The 22,163-nt window shown below is 37.3% G+C and overlaps 1 protein-coding gene and 1 pseudogene across 2 annotated transcripts; both read left to right on the forward strand.

Annotated features, from left to right (window-relative positions):
• Positions 1 to 306: 306 nt before the first annotated feature.
• On the forward strand, positions 307 to 8,433 carry LOC132116915 (torsin-1A-like; annotated as a pseudogene).
• Positions 8,434 to 16,702: 8,269 nt separating this feature from the next.
• On the forward strand, positions 16,703 to 22,105 carry LOC132116914 (torsin-1A-like). 2 transcript variants are annotated; one of them, XM_059525805.1, is made up of 5 exons: positions 16,703 to 16,962; positions 19,335 to 19,600; positions 19,724 to 19,899; positions 20,838 to 20,965; positions 21,127 to 22,105. In XM_059525805.1, the coding sequence occupies exons 1-5, from the start codon at positions 16,764 to 16,766 to the stop codon at positions 21,369 to 21,371; spliced, it is 1,014 nt and encodes a 337-aa protein (XP_059381788.1). In that variant the 5' UTR covers positions 16,703 to 16,763; the 3' UTR covers positions 21,372 to 22,105. The 2 variants fall into 2 exon arrangements, with proteins under 2 accessions (XP_059381788.1, XP_059381789.1); XM_059525806.1 differs by lacking the exon at positions 16,703 to 16,962 and adding an exon at positions 17,727 to 18,047.
• The last annotated feature ends 58 nt before the right edge of the window (positions 22,106 to 22,163 follow it).

The raw sequence follows: 22,163 nt of genomic DNA on the forward strand, positions 1-22,163 counted from the left end.
ATATATATAGATATATTCTTACAGTATATAAATGTGTGAATTTCTGTAATGCTGGCTCTTTTCCATAACACTGAATGTGGTAACAAAGGTAATAAAGAGTTGGTTATTATTATTATTAAGTCTCTTCCCGGCTCAGACTGCACATAGGTAAAGCTTATGGGGCTGTCACGACCCGAAGACTCGAAACATGGAAACATGTGAACCTATTTCAGTAAAGAACCTAAAGGATATTGCGCAACGAATCACTCCCGAGACGACTCGTTCGTTCCAAGTCACATTAAAGATTCGTTCAAAATAAATGAATCGGTCATGAACGACCCACCGCCCCAGGAAGATCGTGTGACGAGGAAGTGGAGGCTGATTGTATCGATTGCTTATTAAGGAAAATGACGGACCGAATGCCTCCTCAGGTCATCCTTTTACTTGTGGGTGCAGTACTTGCTGCTCTGGGTGCAACATACTGGCATTTCTATTGGAGGAAGGAAGTCTGTAATGGGAGCTGGACCAATTTCAACAAAACTGGTAAAAAAAAAAGTTCATGTGGATTTGATCAGACTACTGTTTTCTGATGTAGTCTATCTACAAAACAAAACCTTCAACATGAATAAACAAAATAAATACGTAAATGAGGATATGATTAAAAGTTCATGTTGCACAAAATAAAGGATAAATTTTTATAATAAAATTACTGCACAGGTAATAATATTAATAAAATAAAATTACAGCCACCATTTACTCACCTTCAAAACAGTTGGTTTTCACTGACTTCAATACGGAATCAATGGGCACCAGCAACTGTTTGACTATATTAATAAAGGTACTAAATCCAGAAAATGAAGGTAATAATAAATGTATTTCCCCAGTGCATTATGCATTTATGTATTGTTTATTTTGCACATGTACACTGCAGTTTACACATGTATATAGCCTAACTTTAGTTGTATTTATTGCATCTTTATTAGCAGTAGACATTGCCAGAATGTGTCACTATGAGAAATGCTGTTAACTTAAAGATTGTTGTTTGAAACTATGCACTGGACAATCCTACCAATTGGAACTGGAATGTACAGAACAGCATGCCAAAACATAAGTGCTTTAAATCTGTCCTCTCTTCCATAGGACTGAAGTATGACCTAAAAAAAAAGCTTTTTGGGCAACACATTGCTGCTAATGTCATCCTGAAAGCCGTCACAGGCTTCATGAACAACAAAAACCCAAAGAAACCGCTGGTTCTGTCCCTCCACGGCTGGACGGGACCGGGAAGAACTACGTGAGCCAACTAATAGCGGAAAATATTTTCCAGAAAGGGATGAAGAGCAACTTTGTTCATCTGTTTACAGCAACAGCACACTTTCCTCACGAGGCTCACATTGACAAGTACAAGGTAATGAGTAGGCTACAGTTAGTAGCCTATATGGAAAATATGCAAATACATGAAAATGACATGTTTTTTTGGACTTGTACCACAAAGCAAACAGTGCTGTGTTCAGAAAAAAAACGCAGACAACTGAACAAGAGAGAGCAGAATTATTAGAGATCAAGCATATATATTTATGTAAAAAATATATGATGATTATTCAATATTCATGTCTGTATAACTTATGTGCGCATAAGCAAAGCACGCTACACTTCTGAGAAATATCCCTGCACAGACATAACTGGAACACGTCTGTAGTTCTGTCGAATATGTCAAAAAAAGAAAGTAAAACAATGCACAAGTTACTAAAGATAGGCTACTTGACGGAACGGGAAGACAGAGAAAAAGAAAGGGAAGGAGAGAGCAAGAGAGCACGCGCCCTTCCATTACATGGTCACTCGCCACACACAAATCATTGAAAAATCGTGAATATAAAACAAACAAAAAATATAGGGACATTCACTGTAAACCACAATTATTTTAAACGTCAAGCATACATAACTTATTTAAAGTGAAAGTGAAACTAGCGGCCTGTGTGAAATGCATACACAACTGATTTAAAGTGAAAGTGCGTCTCTCTTATTCTTCAGATGTGTGCGCGTGAGTTACATGTTTTGATTGTCAATGTTAAAGGGGTCATATGAAAAGAACATTAAGTTGTGTATTTGGTGCAATGCAATGTGTTTACGCGGTTTAAGGTAAAAAAAAAACACATTATTTTCCACGAACTGTATTATTGTTGCTCCTCTATGCCCAACTTTCTAAAACGCTTACATTTTTACAAAGCTCATCGATCTGAAAAAGCGAGGTGTTCTCTGATTGGCCAGATTCTTCAAGCTTGGGATGGAAAGTTATGCCCCTTGCCATACTGTGATGCATTTCCCGGTCAGAAAGCCGGCAGGACAAGACAAAAACAATAAAATCCATTACAAACGAGCCATTTGTTGTATCCAGTGAGGACATAATTCTGGATTATAATGACTTATACTGTCTTTTTACGCATTGCTTTGAATTGCGCCGCGTGAACATAAAATCATGTCTGCATTTGTGATTGTGAAACGACAAACAACAAGAGCTACTCTACACTGCTCAAAACTCGTGGTTTAATCGTCAGTGGCAAATAATTTAAATATGAAAACGTACTTACAGACTGAGAGTCAGAACAGCCGACATTATAGTCTTCTGTCCCAGGATCAGGTAACAGTCCTTCATAAAATGTGCTGTTCACATCTAAATATTTAGGTTGAACTGTTCTGGAACAGTGTTGTAAATACAACTTAACCACTGATTTCTAGTTGTGTCCTCTTTTGGTATAGGCCAAACAAAGTAGTTTAGCGTTCACAACAACACACTGAGTCTCCACGACATGTCGGCAGCAGCAACAGCGAGAATAAATGTTACGCCTTCGTTCTCTGTGTGAACATTTGGGTGGCATTATGCAAATTCTTTATGCAAATCTTCCCACATCGTGAAATAGACATGTAAGGGCGTGTTTAAACTAGGCATTTTAGGAGGGTGTGAATGAGTTTAAACTTTTATAAAGAATATATCTTTGGATTTGAGACTTTAGTCTTTGCAACTTTACAGATCTTCTTTATGCATCAAGAGCTTGTGACACTCCAAATAGAAAGGAATAATTGAAATCGCATCATATGACCTCTTTAATTCACCTTTCGTAAGCCACGCCCCCTTAGTTACAGTTGCTCCCTCGGACAAACAAAAAGACCTGCACACTTGCTGTTCCCAAATTGCATACTAATACTAGGCTTTGCCCTAAAAGTATGTACTCTTTTTGTGAGGAAAAGTACATAGTTTTGAGTATGTGGCAGAATATTAGGAAAGCTTTAGGACATACTATTTCGTCATAGCTGCTTCTTTAATTGACGCTTTGTTGCTTAGTTACCTGCATTCTGTAACTTCTTAAACTGTCCTGTCAATCATTTTGTCGCAGTTTACATCATCCACTTTTTGTTGAATTTGATTTCCTACCGTATTGGAGAGAAATGTAAAGGCACATTAAAGGGATAGTTAACCCAAAAATGAAAATTTGATGTTTACCTGCTTACCCCCAGGGCATCCAAGATGTAGGGGACTTTGTTTCTTCTGTAGAACACAAATTAAGATTTTTAGCTCCAGTCGTTGCAGTCTCTCAGCCATACAATGCATAGCAAATGAATCTATGAGAGTAAAAAAAACATGCACAGACAAATCCAAATGAAACCCCGTGGCTCGTGATGATACATTGATACAAATAAATGGTGTAGTAACAAAACAAATGTGTTATGTCCTTATATAATGAAAACCGAACTGGTGCATGAAGCATGTTTAGATGTTCACTGATATGTGCACCTATCACCAAACATACACCACAGCATCATGTTGGATGCTAAAGACAGTTAAACTTTTTGAAACAAACTGTGTTATTAGTCAGAGGGTAAAAATAATAAATGTAAATCATGTACTAACTGCATAACACAGACCAGCTGACGATATAAATACTGCATCTTATCATCACACAAACCTTATTAATATCAATCTGGAAGCTAAATGTGATAGATAGCACTTTTCGCTATCAAATTATGCTACCATCTGTTTTAATATTAGGTAGCAAAATCTGACAGTGTATCATCAGAATGCAGAATGGTGAGGGGCATAACATTTCCGTCACACGATTGAGGCATTCGGCCAATCACTGGATAGCAATGGATAGCTGGCCAATAACAGCACACCTTGCTTTTCAGACCGATGAGCTTTGTAAAAATCGATGCATTTCAGAAAGGCAGGGCATAGAGGAGAAATAATAATGTACAGTATGTGGAAAATAATGTTTTTTTTATTTTATTTATTTTTTTTTTACCTTAAACCGCATAAAAACATTCCATTACACCAAATACACAAAATAATGTTATTTTTAGTAACATCATATGAGCGCTTTAATTTAGCATGTTTCTTAAATATCTGCACTGATATGTTTTAAGATCAGTCAATTCAAGTTTATTTCAGTTGAAACAGCTCAGAATTACATTTAGGTCTGGGACTAGGCTTAAGCCTCGTCTGTGAAAGCAGGGGAGTAAGTTACAAAATCTTGTAAAATAAATTTGAAGGGGTATAATTAAGTGCAAAAATAATTGAAGGAAATATCTATTTGTTTAATTAACTGTAAGTCAATTAACATTATACATATTCTTTTGGATACTGTATACCCAGTATTTTGTGAAAGTTTCATATGCAATGAAATGTATGTATTGTATTGGCAAGTACCAAAAATAAGAGTTTCGGTATCAGACAGTTTTGGAAAAATTGGTATCGGTGCATCTCTAGTTTTAAAATATTAATCTTTTCCCTTTACTGTCATATCTTTACATTTGCATGTGTTTAGATGCAGTTACTGGAATGGATACGAGGGAATGTTTCTATCTGTCCTCGTTCAGTGTTTATCTTTGATGAAATGGATAAAATGCATCCCGGGCTGATCGACAGTATTAAACCTTACCTGGATTTCTACAATAACCTGGATGGAGTGTCGTACAGACAGGCCATCTTCATCTTCCTCAGGTCAATGTGTAATATTTTACTTAATCGTTTTAATTTAAAAATGTTTCAATAATCGTAATTATTTAATTTATATTTGAATTATGGCTGCTGTAAGGGCTGGGCATAATGAATCATGAACGCTGATAATGAATGGGGATTTGCACAGCTTATCAGTTAACAACTGCTTTGTGTAGTAACAACTGCTCTATGTTAAATCACGCACCTGATGGAATTTATCCATCTTTAATGGATGGAATTTAACCGTCTTTAGTGATGAGATGCGTATTAATTATTGCCTGATATTTATCATGCACCCCTAGACACAAAGCCAAAGAGATAATCTTTATAAAAGTTGAGTCAGCCACACACTTCCTAAAATGGCTTGTTCTAACACACCCCACATTTATGTCACGATGTGGGAAGATTTGCATGATGCCGCACAAATGTTCACGCAAAGAAAGAAGGTGTAACTTTGATTCTCGCTGTTGCCGCCGCCATGTTGTGGAGTCGCTGTGTGTTTCGTTGTGAAAGCGGAACTACTTTGTTTGGCCTTTCAAAAGAGGACACAACTAGAAATCAGTAGTTAAGTTGTATTTATAACCCTGTTCCAGAACAGTTCAACCCAAATATTCAAATGTGTGCAGCACATTTTATGGAGGACTGTTTCCTGATTATGGGAGAGAAGAATACAATGCCGTCTGTTCTGACTCATAGTCTGTAAGTACGTTTACATATGTAAAGGATTTGCCACTGATGATTCAAACGCGAGTTTTGAACAGTGTAGAGTAGTGCTTGTTGTTTGTCATTTCTTCTATCACAAATGCAATCATGGTTTTATGTTTACGCGGCATGATGCAATGCAATGTGTAACAATACAATACAAGTCAACGGTACTCAATTCCAGCCTTCACAAATCCCCACCCCCTGCTCTGCACATTATGCATGTTTCTCTTATCACTTCAGATGTTTGTTCTATTTGAACGTAAGTGTCCTGCGAAGTGGACATCACAGGATATTACACCATGATTCCAGTTCGAAGCAAATGTATACGTTATATTCAAAGTGCATTGAAGTGTGCGAGATGTGAATTTAAATTGTATTTATTTACAGAGTATATGATGTCACACTTGTCCACGTGTGAAAACGTTGCGCAGTGAGGTAAACTTAAACAGATTTCCCCTGCTCAGGGAGTAGGGAGCAATGAACACTGTAGGGGCCATGTCAGTGGGAACACAGTTCATGCATGGAGCTCATGTCTAACGAGCTGATTATCTGAATCAGGTGTGTTAACAGAGAGACGTGCAAAATATACAGAGTTTGGGGGTGCGAGGACATGTAATTGAGAACCGCTGGTATTGTCATTATAATCTGTAATTATGTTCCCACTGGATGCAACAAATGCCTCGTTTATAATGTGTTTTAATGTTTTCTTCTCTGTGCTCCATGATACAGTATAGTAAGGGGCTGCTCTTGGCTGGTTTTTAACTTTTTTTTCTGAATCAACTGGTTTAAGCTGGATTAGCATATATACATGCTAACAACGTGCTACTAACTTGTTAATCATGCTAGAAACATACTAACAAAATGCTAGCAACTTGCTAATCAATGTTTGTAAGTTGTTAATCATGCTAGAAATTTGCTAGGAAATTCTTAAACATGCTAGCATCATGCTAGTAACATGTTTATTATGCTAGAATCATGCTAGTAACACTAATCATGCTTGAATCATGATAGCAATTTCAAAATGCTAGTAACTTGTAAATCATGTTAACAACATGCTATAACTTGCTAATTACACTAGAAACATGCTAGCAACTTGTTAAACATGGTAGTCACTAGCATCATGCTAGTAGTTTGCAAATCATGCTAATAAAATACAAATCATGCTAGAATCAAGCTCGCAACATGTTATTAACCTATTAATCTTGTTAACAAAATGCTGGTAACTTGCTAATCATGCTAACAACATGCTAGTAACTTGTTAATCATGCTAGAATCATGTTAACAACATGCTAGTAACTTGCTAACCATGCTAGAAACATGCTAACAAAATGATAGTAACTTTTTAATTATGGTAACATGCTAGCATGCTTGTTAAACATGCTAGAATCATGCTAGTAAAATGCTAATCAGGCTATGAACTTGCTAATCGTGTTAACAACATGCTAGTAACTTGTTAAACTTGGTAGACTCATGCTAACAACATGCTAGTAACATGCCAATCACGCTAGAAACATGCTAGTAACTTGTTAATTATGTTAACAACATGTTAGCAACATGCTATTAACGTTGCTAATCATGTTAACCTTATGTTAGTAATTGCTAATCATGTTAAAAAAATGCTAGTAACTTGTTATCCATGCTAGAAACATGCTAGCAACATGCTAATAACTTGTTAATCGTTAACAACATGTTAGTAACTTGCTAAGTATGGTAACAACATGCTAGTAACATGCTAATCATGCTAGAAACATGTTAGTAGGCTAACTTGCTAATCATGCTAACAAAATGTTAGTAACATGCTAATCATGCTAGAAGCATTCTAATAACATGCTAATCATGTTTAAAGCTAACAAGCTTTTAAAACTTTTTCAACATTTCTAGCTAAGCACAAACTTTTTTTATCTAATTTCCTTTCTTTTTTTCAGAGGACCCTTTTTCATTTGAACCAAACAGCTTCTGTAAACCAGTTGTTTTTGTTTTTTACAGTAATGCTGGGGGTGAGAGCATTGTTCAGGTGGCTCTGGATTTCTGGAAGCTCGGGAAAGAACGATTCCAGATCCATCTGAAGCATCTAGAGACAGCACTGTCGCTATATGTTTTCAACAAAAAAAACAGTATGTTACATGTCTTGAGTAACCAGTGCTTTTATGAAATGCCAACAGTTGCAATATGATATACGACACAATTTTATATTTTATTATAAGTTAAATAAACACATTTTAAAAAATGTATGATATTGTTAACATGTTAGACATAGTCTAGCTGTTGTTTGCCAGGCAGCATAACAAAGGTCATTAAATGAATAAATAATTAGCGTATTGGTCAAATGACTATAGTTTCAAGTATGGTTCATTCAATCAGTGGCCAGTTGCATAGAAGGCTTAGACTTTCCAGGTAAGTCAACTGGCATCAGATTTTACAGCCATGTCCGTTTTCTGTATAGCATAGTGAGTTAAAAATCCCTCAACATTTGTCTAACCTTTTATAATTGCACATTCTTCTCTCTTTCCACAGGTGGATTCTGGCACACTAGTTTAATCGATGAGAACCTGGTGGATTACTTTGTGCCATTCCTTCTTCTGGAGTACAAGCACGTCATTCAGTGTGGTTTGACTGAGATGGCCAGAAAGGGTCATGTCCCAAATAAAAAGGTTGTTATAAAGATGGCTCGTGACTTAAACTACTTCCCTAAAGTGGAACGTGTCTTCTCCATGCAGGGCTGCAAGATCATTTCCAGCAGGCTGGACTTCTATATTTAAATAAATGCGAGGAAACAAACACAAAGATTTAATAGATATTTTCTGCGTGCATTCTTCACAAAGTCACCCCTCTGACAGGCCTAAACCATGTTTTCAAAGGACGATATAACAAAGATCAAGAGGATGTTTTTTTGTTTTTTTTTTAGGACAGTATCATCCCCACCACTTTTAAAATGCCACTTAAAAAGAGCTTGCCCACAACACACATAAAAAGCATTTCCAATCTGTCATTCTTCAGGAATTAATTTATATAGGCTATGTAACTTTTGGGAGTAAATAAAAGAACATAAGCCCAAAATCTATTGGTTTATTACATTAAAAAAAGACTTGAGGAATTGAGTAGATTTTATGAAGGTGAAAGGAGTGAAATTATTTCCATATGAAATTAATTCTTGGTGAAGCCAAACACTCAGGAACTCTCGCAATGATTTGATCAGATAGGAAGATCTGGAAGAAAGACCTTTTGCTCTCCGGTCCCTTCACCCATCCTTCCCCCCTGGGCACATGGTCCAGGTCACTAAGAGATGACAGAGAAATGCCCAGAACTCAAGTTGCAATACTCACAGAAAACATTTACTATATCTTCAGGATTCTTTCAGGAAACTTTTCATGTTTGGTGTCATTTTAAAGGTCTCAGTTTCACAGTTGCCAATTGTATTATAAGAATGATTGGAAACTTTTCTAGAATTGTGTTCTGCTGAGAAAGGGGTGTTTCCCACTTTCGGGTCTGTGAGCCTGGAGCGACCCTGGGACCACGAGAACCTAAAAGCCAAAGGGTCTTTTATGTTTTTACTACTGATTTAAAGATTTATTTGTTTTTCTTATTTGAGTATTTAAGGAAGTGTAAAAACATTGCTATTTATACATATGTATTTTCCTGACGAGGTATGCATCCTTTACTCCTAAGATTTATCTTTGAGAATCTGATGTCTTGTATTGATTTGATATCTTTGAATTGACTATGTAAATTGGCATAATACATATTTACCTGACTGAAAATAAATTTTTATATTTGATTTATTCTGATCTCTTCTGAAATCATTTTTCAAGTAGATTAATGAGTAGTGGTATATCTGCACATCTGCGTTCAGGACAGATAGGGTCGTAGCTGGGGTTTGCGGGGCCACAGTGCAGGTTCTACCAGTGGGCCCTGTTTGAAATTGGTAAAATTTTTTATGTTCGTTCTATTTATTTATTTGTGCTATTTGCAAAATGTTTTATGTTTTTTCAAGTTTGTAGGTGTCCAGGTATAGAAACCGAATAATTAAATGTAAAAATGAAAAAACCTTAATATACAATCAAACCAAAATGTATTCAGACACCTTCAACATTTCTCACATTATCAAATGGTAATAAAATCGAACAAGAACTTAAGAGTTAAACTGTGTCAGAACAAATTCTTCTTGATAATGTCAGATAAGTTTGATAGAAAAATGTAATGGATTACAATCAACCAAAACTTCAGACAACTGTTAGTATGACAATATTTACACAACTATCAATACTTTGTTGACCAATTACCAAGCAGAGCTTAATTTTGTTCACACTGTGGTAAATTAGCAATTAAAGAAAAACACTTAAGTAAAACATGGTCAGGTCAAACTGTCTGAATAATTTTTGTTCACAAATTGTTTTTATCAATTTCACTGGTAATCTAGAGTATGAAGTTTTTTGGGTATAATATGTCACGGTTTGATTTTATTTTGCTATACTGTTAATGATTTTCTTGTATTTTTACAGTACAGTACTGGCAGGACGGTTTCCAGCAAGTTACTGTATTTTGATTTATAGTAATTAAATAGTAATTAAATTTACAGTACACAAGTACAAGTACAGTACTGTAATTCTACCAAACACTGTATTTTTACAGCATTTTCTAATTTTAGTCGGATTAATAATACAGTATTGTACTGTAATATCTATATTGATACATTACTGCTTAATATTACGATAATTTTCAAAATAATTACTAATAATGTTAATATTATCATTATAATATGTAATTATTACATTATATAAATCTATAGGAAAGTAATATTATAATTCTACTTCAGAATACCTCCAAACCAAAAGACAACACAAACAATGTTCTTGTCAGAAATGTTTTATTCAATCAATTAAACTATTAAAAACATTTCATTTAAAACCATTGCATGTTCAGTGCATCAGCTATTTACAGGTATTAATGGCTTTTAAAGGGATAATTAACACGAAAATGAAAATTCTGTCATCATTTACTCACCCTCATATTGCTCCAAACCTGTATGAATTTCTTCCTTCTGTTGAACACAAAAAATATATATATTAAAGAATGTTGGTAACCAGTTGATGGAAGCCATTGACTTCCATAGTAGGAAAAAAATACTATAGAAGTCAGTGGGTGCCGTCAGCTGTCTGGTTACCATATCTTGGTAAATATGGTAAAAAAAATCTTCTTTTGTTTTTTAACAAAAGGATGAAATTCATACAGGTTTGGAACAACTTGAGGGTGTGTGACAGAGTTTTCATTTTTGGGTCAACTATCCCTTTAGGTGTGCACAAATGTAAATGAAACAAAAACATACAGGAAAAGAGAACTTGAGGATTGGGTTGAGTAAAAGAATGACAAGTGAGCAACAACAACTAAAAAACAACAAGTATCCCACTAACAGTGGGTGGTGGGTGCAGTCTTTAGTTTGAAGTTTTCCATTCAAACTCCATCAAGGACCGAATAAAACTACTAACATGTGGGCTGATGGCTGTCCCCTTCCTCTGAACCACCCTCTTGATCCTCTTGCTGACTCCCTGTCTGGCAGTACACTTTATCTGTCTGGCATTTCCATCTTCAGGGTTGATTCTGGGTCCAGGTATCGTTCGTTCATTTGTTTTTGCTTTCACATATGGAAACGAAAAAACAAGAAAACAACTCCTTTTTTTGTTTTTTCGTTTTTCTAAAAACACGAAAAAACTCAATTATGACTTAATTTTTTCACTTTCCCGTTCTTGCATGGAAATCAGAAAAACCACTTGATATTCCGATTGGGTCCTGTGGTTGGTGCTAAATCTGATTGGTCATTGTTTTTCAAAATAAGAGTTTTCCCAACACTGTATTTTTTGGCCTGTAAAATTAATAGTCTATATATGCTATTTGCCACCCAATTATTTGGCATCTCTGACTGAATAAATCTATTGAAATAGCCTAAATGTAAACATGTTCACGCATTGACAGTTGTAATCATACAAATTTAAATAATACACTTATTCTTTGTTTTAGATGTTTTTATCAACTTAAATTCTTAGGAATAATATATTTTTATAATGTCTATTTGTTATTTAAGGCCTGTTTGCACATACTGAATTTAGGGGGCAGGAATTAGGGGGCTGGGGGCTTGAGTTTATGTTTGGGCCCTACTTACCCTTGTTACCTTTACAGCTTTCATGCCCCGAACCGTAGTTTGGGGCGAGCTGGTCTCAACATAGAAAAACTTGGCTCGTGACAGGTTACTTGCGTCTAGTGATCCGGGCTAACAGAGCCGAAGCACAAAACACTGATGCTTCGGTGGGTTGCAGCAATGAACTTGGGCTTTATTACTCACTTTGGTACACATTCACACCATAAAAGGCTCTTTGCTTGCAGGCATTCGACTGGAACATAGACTGCGTCACTATTACATTTTCACTGTCCACAACAGACTGATTTCTCGCAATCCTCCTCTTCTTTTTTTTACTACCGAAACCCAAAAGGTCCACTTCGTCACACATATGCGTTTCTTTTTGTCCACAAGCGGGCAGGAGGAGGCAGAGATTGCAACACTACCCCCACTCTGGAGAATGATTAAACCTTTAACAGATCTCCAGCAGCATTACACTGTACACAGGGAACACACACAAAAAAATATATATATATATAATTAAACAGTCATTATGCAAACATCTCCAACCATAACCTGTATTTCCCAGTTACTGAAAAAGCCCTCCTCCAGCAGAAAGTTAAGGGTAAGAGGCAATGTCCATTAAAGCACAATGCATATCAATGTCCCAGATATGACACTTATACATTCTCTGAGAAAAATGGGACTATCACTTAAACCACTCAACCCAACATTAGCGTAAGTTACTCAGGGGCACAGGATTTCAAGTGCAGAAATAAGGAAAAATATTCTGTTAAACTAAGTTCTTCGCAGTAACATACCCAGGGTTTTATAACAAAACTATGTAGCCCAATAGTGTACAAATTACCGACTGCCGATAGTAAACATTTATATCAAGCCCATACCATCTTCACATTTTAAACCTCAACATAAACAACTTAATCTTGTAATGATACAATACTGGAACTCTTTTGCTTTTGACAACACAGGAAACTCTTTTGATTTTGTCAACACAGTAACTCTTTTACTTTGAGGAGTGCAGCGATCCGCCTACACCCAAACTCAGTCAGATGTGCTCAATAACCAATCCAGTCGCCATGGATGTCAGGAGCTCTGCGGACCCTCCGGGGTCGACATCGAGGGGCGGAGTTCAAAATGGCGCGAGGCGAGCAGCTTGTCCCCTTGCCTCATGCTGGGTCCCAGGCTCATCCAGTGAAGGCTCAGCAGGGTGGCAAGGGAGCTGGCTGCTGCTCGGTGAAACTGCTGATGTTGGTGGTAAGGAGAAAAGAGTTGGAAGGGAACCCACCACAGGGTCCTCTGTCTCTGGTGATTCACCCCAAAGGTCAAGAGGGGTTATATCGATTTCTGAAGAGCTGGAGTCTGACAACAGGGGTGGTGCCTCCACTGGGGCCCACATTTCAGCCTCCTTAAAGACCCAGTCATTGTCTAGTGTTGTCCTGGAATGGTAAGCTTTAAGTTTGTCGTGATGAACCACTTTCATCTTTGTCCTCTGGCCTCTTTTAATCCGGTAGACCAAATCGTCCAGTACACCAACAACGAAGTATGGGCCCTTGTAGGAAGGCAGGAACTTTCGCACTTTATTCTGTACTCCCTTTGTGCCTTTGACCAAGAGCCATACTGCATCACCGACTTTATGTTGGACTCTGCAAACCTTTTTGTTGTACTGTCGTTTAGCACGCTCAACAGTTTTTCCCAGTGCCTCCCGGGCCAACTGGTGAGATAGCTTGAGCCGTTTCCTGAGCTGTACAACATATGATGGAGGGGTAGTAGTGTTGTCTGGGTCAGGTGGAAGTCTAGCAACAAGATCCACTGGCTCTGTAGTTTCTGTAGTTTCTGTAGTGGGATCAGTTCTTGCTGGAGCCATGTATTCCACCAGATGAGGATCCCATTCAGTGGTGAAACAAAAACACGAAGCTCTTCACAAAACTGATTCGCTTAGCACACCTTTATTTGTGAGTCCCGACAACTTCTGTGCCATCAGAGCGCGTTTTTTGTCCGCGGTCGGCCTTATTGTTAACAGACTAAGGAGCCGACTTTCCCCCGATCATGTTTACATGCCCGTATTTCTTAACAAGAACATGTAAAACAATAGAAAAAAAAGCAAAAAACATTTGCTGACAGTTTAAAAGTTTCAAAGTTAAGTGTAGGCTGCGTTCTATAGCCTAATTGCTGCAGGCTTCTTTACGTTTTTTCTTTGTTCACAATTTTTTTTTTTTTGCTTTTAATCTGTACTTTTGTTTGTTTGCATGCATTGTTAAAGGTTTTCAGCTACAAAACACGATGTGTAATGTTCAAGCTTATTGTGTGTAAGCTTGTTCAAAATGACGGAAACAATAAATGTTGCTGAAAAATAACGTCTGTCTCATTAAACTTAATTTAAATAAACGAATATTCGAATATTCGTTTTTTGTGAGCTCAAATATTCGAATGTGATATTTGTGGAAAACGCCCATCCCTAGCTTCCACCCATTTGCTAAAGTAGTCCTGTACCACTATTATGTAGCAGTTGTGCCTTTCAGTTTCATTTAATGGTCCCATTAAATCAACTGCAATCCTTTCAAAAAAAAAAGTGAGTGAAGTGACATTCAGCCAAGTATGGTGACCCATACTCAGAATTTGTGCTCTGCATTTAACCCATCCGAAATGCACACACACAGAGCAGTGAACACACACACACACACTGTGAGCACACACCCGGACCAGTGGGCAGCCATTTATGCTGCGGCGCCCGGGGAGCAGTTGGGGGTTCGATGCCTTGCTCAAGGGCACCTAAGTCGTGGTATTGAAGGTGGAGAGAGAACTGTACATGCACTCCCCCCACCCACAATTCCTGCCGGCCCGGGACTCGAACTCACAACCTTTCGATTGGGAGTCCGACTCTCTAACCATTAGGCCACGACTTCCCCTTCAAATGGGGGAACCAACTCGCACTGTGCCCATGGTGGCTTGAGGTGTTTTCTTGGGGCGGGCTTTCGCAGCACAGCTGGTGCAAGTGCGGCACCACTCATCTCTCATATTGTACCAGTAGTACCGGGTCTTGAGACGTGCGAGGGTCCTTTCTCCTCCAAAATGGCCACCGAGTGGGCCATCATGCAATTGTTCTGTCACTGAGATGCGGTACTCTCGAGGCAGCAGGATCTGTGGATAGAACACCCTTCCATCCATACAGTAAAATTTTCTTAACAAAACCCCGTCTTTCTGGTAGAGCCTTTTCCACTGCGACCAGTAGGCTTTGGTGGCAGGGCTGTAGGGTGCTATGTCAACCCAGGGTGGCCTGCCCATCCCTTTGTCCATCCACTTCCTCACTGGTGCTATATCTGGGTCAGATTCTTGGGCACTGATTAACTCCTCTCTGGAAATAAGAGGAGAATTCAACAGCTGCCAGAAGTTCTCGTCGGGTGGTGCAATAGTTTTGCTCAGTGGCTGACAATCTCCTGCTCCCATAAGCAAGTACTCTCTCCTCACCTTCTTGCACTTGGGAGAGGTCTGCTCCAATTCCACTGTCACTGGCATCTGTGTCAAGGAGCAACTGGCCACTGTCGAGGGGATAGCCCAGCATGGGTGCTGATGTCAGATGGCTTTTCAGCTGTTCAAATGCCTCCTGGCATTCGTCTGTCCAGTTAAAGCGTGCATACATTTTGGTCAGTTCGTGGAGAACTGACGCACTTCAGATACGTTTTGGGGTGCAGGCCAGCCAGCCACTTTTTGGATGTTTTGGGGGTCGGTGGCAACACCTTTGGTGGAGACAATGTGCCCCAAGTAAGCCACTTGCTCTCGGAACAGGACACACTTTGACGGTTTAAGTTTCAGGTTGGCTGCGCGTAGTCTGCTGAACACTTGACTCAGTCGCTCCAACATTTCAGTTCCGTCCTGCCCCAGGACAATGATGTCATCAAGGTAGACCAAATAGGTCTCCCACTGCAGCCCCACCAGGACACGGTCCATGACCCTCTGGAACATGGCTGGCGTGTTGCACTGTCCAAAAGGCATCACGTTCCATTCAAACAGGCCTTTGCGGGTGCAGAAGGCAGCAGCTTTTCGGGCTCTCGGCGTCATCTCCACCTGCCAGTACCCTGATGTTAAATCCAGCGTGCTGAAGTACCTGGCAGTGGACAGTGTGTCTAACACCCTACAAACATCATGATGGAGTAGCACAAATTACACAAAAATTTAAATATGCTTTGAGGTTCCTGTTTACATTCCCTTAAGACCTAAATGACTGTGTTTATGAGTTTACTTGCATTTGGTCGCATATAAGTGTTTATGCAATCGTTCAAAGCCAATAAAGCGGCAAAAATGCTCACAAGCTCTATTAGCAGCTGATGCGCGGCTTACGCACTCTCACACAGAAACAGAGACATAATTTTTGGGTGAACTAACCCTTTAACTGCTTTCTTATTATATAAATAAATAATTTTCTTATACGTAAATTTGAATTTCTTTTTGTTATTTCTTCTCAAGAAAACCAAAAATAAAGAACTTTTTTTTTACTGTACTACTCTTTCCTTTTATTTGAAGGGATATTAGTAAAACAAAATAAAACGTTCTATAAGCACAAAGAAAAAGTGTGGTAAATGTTATCAATTATAAATCTAGAAAAAAACTTGAAAATGAAACAAAGTTTCAGTCACCATATTACAGAAAGAACAGTTCAAATCTATATAATTTTTATATTTAACAAGAAAATTATTTACTAGACAGTACAGTTTTACTTACAAGGTTACATCCTTCACTTTGTTTACCAGTGAAGAGACAATGTGTAGGTGTACAGACAATGTCTTTTTGAAGTAAAAAAAGACTTGAAAAGACAAGCGCATTTGAACGCTATTGATCCGCGTGACGTCACGGTGTGGAACTCCTCGCAGCTCGTGTTTGATTCTGAACGTAACGCTTTTGATTCGCTTCACGGAAGTTGCTCGTCATTAGGCTATTTACCGAACCTCGGTGTCGGGCAGCAGAATGCGGTTGACATGTCGGCTGCTGGTCGCTGGCTGTGTTTGCTGGAGTTGGTCGGTCACGGCGGGGATAGAGCCCATCAGCACCAGCATCGCGGTCGGGATGGTCGCGGCTCTCACCGGATCCCTGGCCCGGTATCAGCACTTGCTCTATTACTTCCAGGAGTGCTGCAGACCGGAGTGGATCTCATACAACAAAACAGGTTTGCGAGAGCTGGTTTGACTTTATTTGTTGCGTAAGAACGCAAGAATGGATCTATGGTTTCAGTGCTGTGTCGTATCATATAAATCCAAACTGTTCCTTATATTACAGTAAATTAAATCCACATGTATCTTTAATAAAATTAATTAATTCCATGCCAATGCCAGCATTTAAATATCTGAATTTATTAATTAATCATACTAATTATACTTTACTGATGGTGTTTATAATTTTAGTGCACCAGACACTTAATAGCCTATTATAATCATACGTCATCTGATACATATGCATTTGATCTCCTATCTGATGTAAATGCATTTATGCTATGTATTACAGCGCTAATTCTTGTACTGGTGCTGCTTATTGAGTTGTACTTGTTCGCAATTCATTTTAATGTAATTAATATTAATCAATAACTTAAATTACAAACTATATGGTAATATACGAATCAGCCAAAAATAACTTGTATAACAGTGTCTAAAAATATGTCAGCATGTTTTCTAAATTAAAATGAAATTAAATGTATGCATTTAGCAGGCGCTTTTATCCAAAGCGACTTACAGTGCATTCAGGCTATCAATTTTTACCTTCTTTTACTGTCTATGATTTTTACCTATCATTTGTTATAACGCAAGCAATCATTTTTTTTTTTAATTAAATACAATTTTTTATATTTAATAATATATACAAAACTGATTTAGGATTTTGGCAATGCTTGACCCAGTGACCAAATGTACCAACATATGTACCCTGTGCGCATGCGTCCAGCGTCGCACGCAATCGACGTCACTCTTCCGAAAGTAGGAAGTGGCGGGGCTGTGAGTTGGAGCTTTCCTTGTTGTTTCCCCCCCTTTTAGTTTCCAATTAAAACGATCGATGATTTATTTTGTAAAATGAAAGTTCGACCGCCTCGCTCGTGGACAACTGTGCTGCACTTAATCGTGATCTCAGGACTGATCGTGGAGGCCATAGAGCCCGTGTCCACCTCGCTGCTGCTGGGGACAGGAGCTGCAGTGCTGGGCAGGAAACTCTATCACTATTTATACGAAACATGCGATAAAAACTGGCTCAACTTTAATGCGACAGGTGAATATTTCCTCAGTATAGACATATAGATCAGTTTGTGTGTTGCAGTTAATCTTGTAATGATGTGGGTAATGTTTTGGTGCATTTTTATCCGTTGAAGGCGCCAAAAATACACTTCGAGTAACAGTTACACATTTGTTTCTTTCTCTCGTTTGTTATGATTTTGTAAATTTTTATAATAGCTTTTTAATAAAATTAATTATTATGTGTCTATGTTTAGCTGACTTTTTTCAATATATATATATATATATATATATATATATATATATATATATATATATATATATATCGCAGTCAAATTGTTTACTTTCAAATAATTGTTTGATACTTCTCTTATTATTTCAATGATTTGTTCATTCAGAATCAATTTAATTTGATCAGATTGTGAACCTGTAACAAACAATACTGCTTTGTGTGTTGTTCTTTTTTTTTTTCTTAGAAAATCAGTTTTATTTTTGCATAATTGAGAGATAATACTATAGTCTTGATTAATATTGAATGAGGTTTTACTTTTATATCTTCATTATAGTTAAATATTAATATTTTTGTTGTAATTTTTTTTGTCGTTAGTTTTTATTTTTATTAATTTTATTTTATTTTTTGTTAAACTAAATGAAAATGAGAAATCACCTTGGTTGAAGTAAGTTAATGTATTTAATCTAATTTAATAAAGATACTTTATTAGTTTATCAATCCATCATAAATTGTACTTTTATCTTTAATTGTTTAAATATGGATTTATTAAAAAAAAAATCTGAAACTGATTATTGATTCTTTTTTGTGCAATATGTTTGGAATGTATTATACAGTACTCAACAATTGAAGTGGATCAAAGCCTTTATCAAAGTTGTCCTAAAACCTAAATCCAAAATGCATTCTTGTCTTGGGACAACTTTGATAAAATGTTTGAACTTCTATGATATATATATATATATATATATATTTTTTTTTTTCTGTTTGTTTTTTTTCATGCTAACTGAGACTTGTTATAGCACTTCTATATCATTGCTCTTTTTGTTGTTTTTGATTGCTTCCACTGTCCTCATCTGTAAGTCGCTTTGGATAAAAGCGTCTGCTAAATGAATAAATGTAATGTAATGTATTATTTGACTTTAGTCTGGACTACCTAAAGTGTCAAGCAATCAAAAGTGTCTAATGCTTTTTGTTTTACTTTCAATTAACTATAATAACCGCATTGTTGTCCAATGCGTAATTTCTTAATTTAAGTGCAGATGTAAGTATAATTTGTTTCATTTGTTTGTTGTAAATCTGTCTTCTCATCCACAGGACTGAAGCATGACCTCGACACGAAGCTGTACGGACAGCATGTCGCTCATCAGGTCATCCTGAAAGCCGTCACAGGCTTCATGAACAACGAAAACCCAAAGAAACCGCTGGTTCTGTCCCTCCACGGCTGGACCGGGACCGGGAAGAATTTCGTGAGCCAACTTATAGCAGAAAATATTTACCAGAAAGGGATGAAGAGCAACTTTGTTCATCTGTTTACAGCGACAGCACACTTTCCTCATGAGGCTCACATTGACACATACAAGGTATTGAAAATAAATGGAAATGACATTTTATTTCATTACACCAACACAAAGCATGCAGTTTGGTGATTAAATTGAATATTTTATAATCATATCTGTATGAAAAGTATGTTTGCATGTGTTTAGACACACTTACAGGAGTGGATACGAGGGAATGTTTCCATCTGTCCTCGTTCGATGTTCATCTTTGATGAAATGGATAAAATGCATCCCGGGCTGATCGACAGTATTAAACCTTACCTGGACTTCTATGACAACCTGAACGGAGTGTCGTACAGACAGGCCATCTTCATCTTCCTCAGGTCAGTGTCATCAGAATACTGTAGTGTGCTTCATTAGCTGCTGACAGGGATAGTACTGACAAAACAAACAAAAAAATCTCAAATCAACCAAATTTCTGAAACTTCTCGAGTTAAAATGTTTAGTTTTGTTTCTATCATTCCTGGAGAAAGACAAACACGAATAGTGATGAAAACCAAAATGTGAAATGTCATTGACTGTTTTGTAAAGGAGGATCAAAATGTCAATTGTCACCTGAGATTCGGAGCCAATTTACAGGGATAAAAATGACTTTAGAAAGATGACAGTATTATTATGTTATCTTTACCCAGAGATTATGTCTTTTAGTAAAATGTTACTTTTATTAGGTTTTATTGCATTGTATGCCATGGTTGGTAGTTCAAAAATAGATACATTTCATTTTTTGACACCCCAACCCCCAAATTAGTGTGCTTGTAATTCAAGAAGTTTTAAAGATCTTCTAATATCCTTTTAGATTTGGATTCTCAATTAATATTTCTTTAAGTATGTCATTTCCAGAGATGGTGGGAATTCAATACGGCTCCAAGGGTAAACTGTTAAATTGTATCCATTTCATTGACCAAAAAACAACTTTGCTTTCAGTTGATACTTTTTGTATTTTAAAGAGGAATTTGTAAAGAACAAATAATGTTGAAACTAGAGACGTATGTTGTTTCCCTCTCTCCAAACAATATAGGACATACTGTCTGAAAGCCAAACATTTTTGCACACCTGTAAATGAAGATGTATAAAGAAATTCTATATTCTTTTAGGTTCTGGTTCCTAAGAAACTTTTCGTTTGGAATCTTCATTTTGAAGGCTCTATATGGATCGCTCCCAGAGAAATGGGGATCTCTATACGGCTTCATGTTCAATAGTTGAAAACCAAAGGTGGCATATATATCCCAAAAGCCTCTGTAACTTGTTTTTGTTCTTACAGCAACTCTGGAGGTGAGAAGATCGTTGAGGTGGCTCTGGATTTCTGGATGGAGGGTAAAGAACGAGAGGAGATCAATCTGAAGGATCTGGAGACGGCACTGTCACTCTCCGTTTTCAACAACAAAAACAGTACGTCTCATTTCTCTTTCCCATTTGCTAAATATATGGAGCGGTAAACCTTCACAGCTATGCATCATTATTATGCATGAAGTTATTTTGTTCATTAGTTTCACTATAGTGTAATAAAGATCTCCAGACATTTGTATTATCATTCTTCTCTCTTTCCACAGGTGGATTCTGGCACACTAGCTTAATTGATAAGAACCTGGTGGATTTCTTCGTGCCGTTTCTTCCTCTGGAGTACAAGCATGTCATTCAGTGCGGTTTGGCTGAGATGGTCTCCAAGGGTCATGCCCCAGATAAAGAAGTGGTTGAAACCATGGCCCGTGACCTGAACTACTTCCCTAAAGAGGAGCGTGTCTTCTCCATGCAGGGCTGCAAGGTCATTCCCGCCAGACTGGACTTCTATGTTTGATCGAGCAGAAAAAACAAAGACTCAAAGACAGCAAACTGGTTATCTTCTGTGTGCTTTTATTCCACTGAGGAATCGCAGAGTTGCTCCTCAGAGTCAGACTGAATAATGCGGTCACGCTCTCTAAATACTGTAAAGCACGGGATGTTTTTACTCAATCACAGGTGTTTTATACACTTATGGAGATTGTTTTATTAATGTTGGTTCAGCGGATGAAGTCCTTGTTCTCAAGGGCATTTCTGTTGAAGATGAAATGGGAAGCTTTTTAATTAAATGACTTTGCACATTGTGGAGCTTGTAAAAACACTGTCCGTCAGGGATTTTTATAATGATCTCTATTAATTATCATGGGGGGAAAGTTAATTTGCTTTTATCTTGAAATATCACAGATGCATTCATGTCTGCCTTTTATAAAGTCGAGGATGAAGATCCGAACGACAACTTGAATCTTATTTTGCACAGTGAAACTTAAAGATCATTTGTGTTTCTAATTTGTCACTGTCAGGATTCATATTCGTGTCATCGATATGTGCCACTGATTCTGATTGAAGGTTTTGTTGAGTAAATCAAAGTACCTGTTTAACTTAACAGAAGAAAAAAAACTTGATTTATACATTAACTCATATTTGAAAAATTCTTGAGACTTTGATTTTTTCAGTTGCACCAAGATAAAATGTCAAAATGCTTGAAGGATTCAATCTGCGTATTGATTTTGATAAAGCTGTATAATATAAACATACTGGGTCTTGAGAATTTCATGCATGTTCACGTTGACAATCTTTTTCATTGAGTTTC

Source organism: Carassius carassius, chromosome 36 (assembly GCF_963082965.1).
Source record: "Carassius carassius chromosome 36, fCarCar2.1, whole genome shotgun sequence".
Taxonomy (NCBI): domain Eukaryota; kingdom Metazoa; phylum Chordata; class Actinopteri; order Cypriniformes; family Cyprinidae; genus Carassius; species Carassius carassius.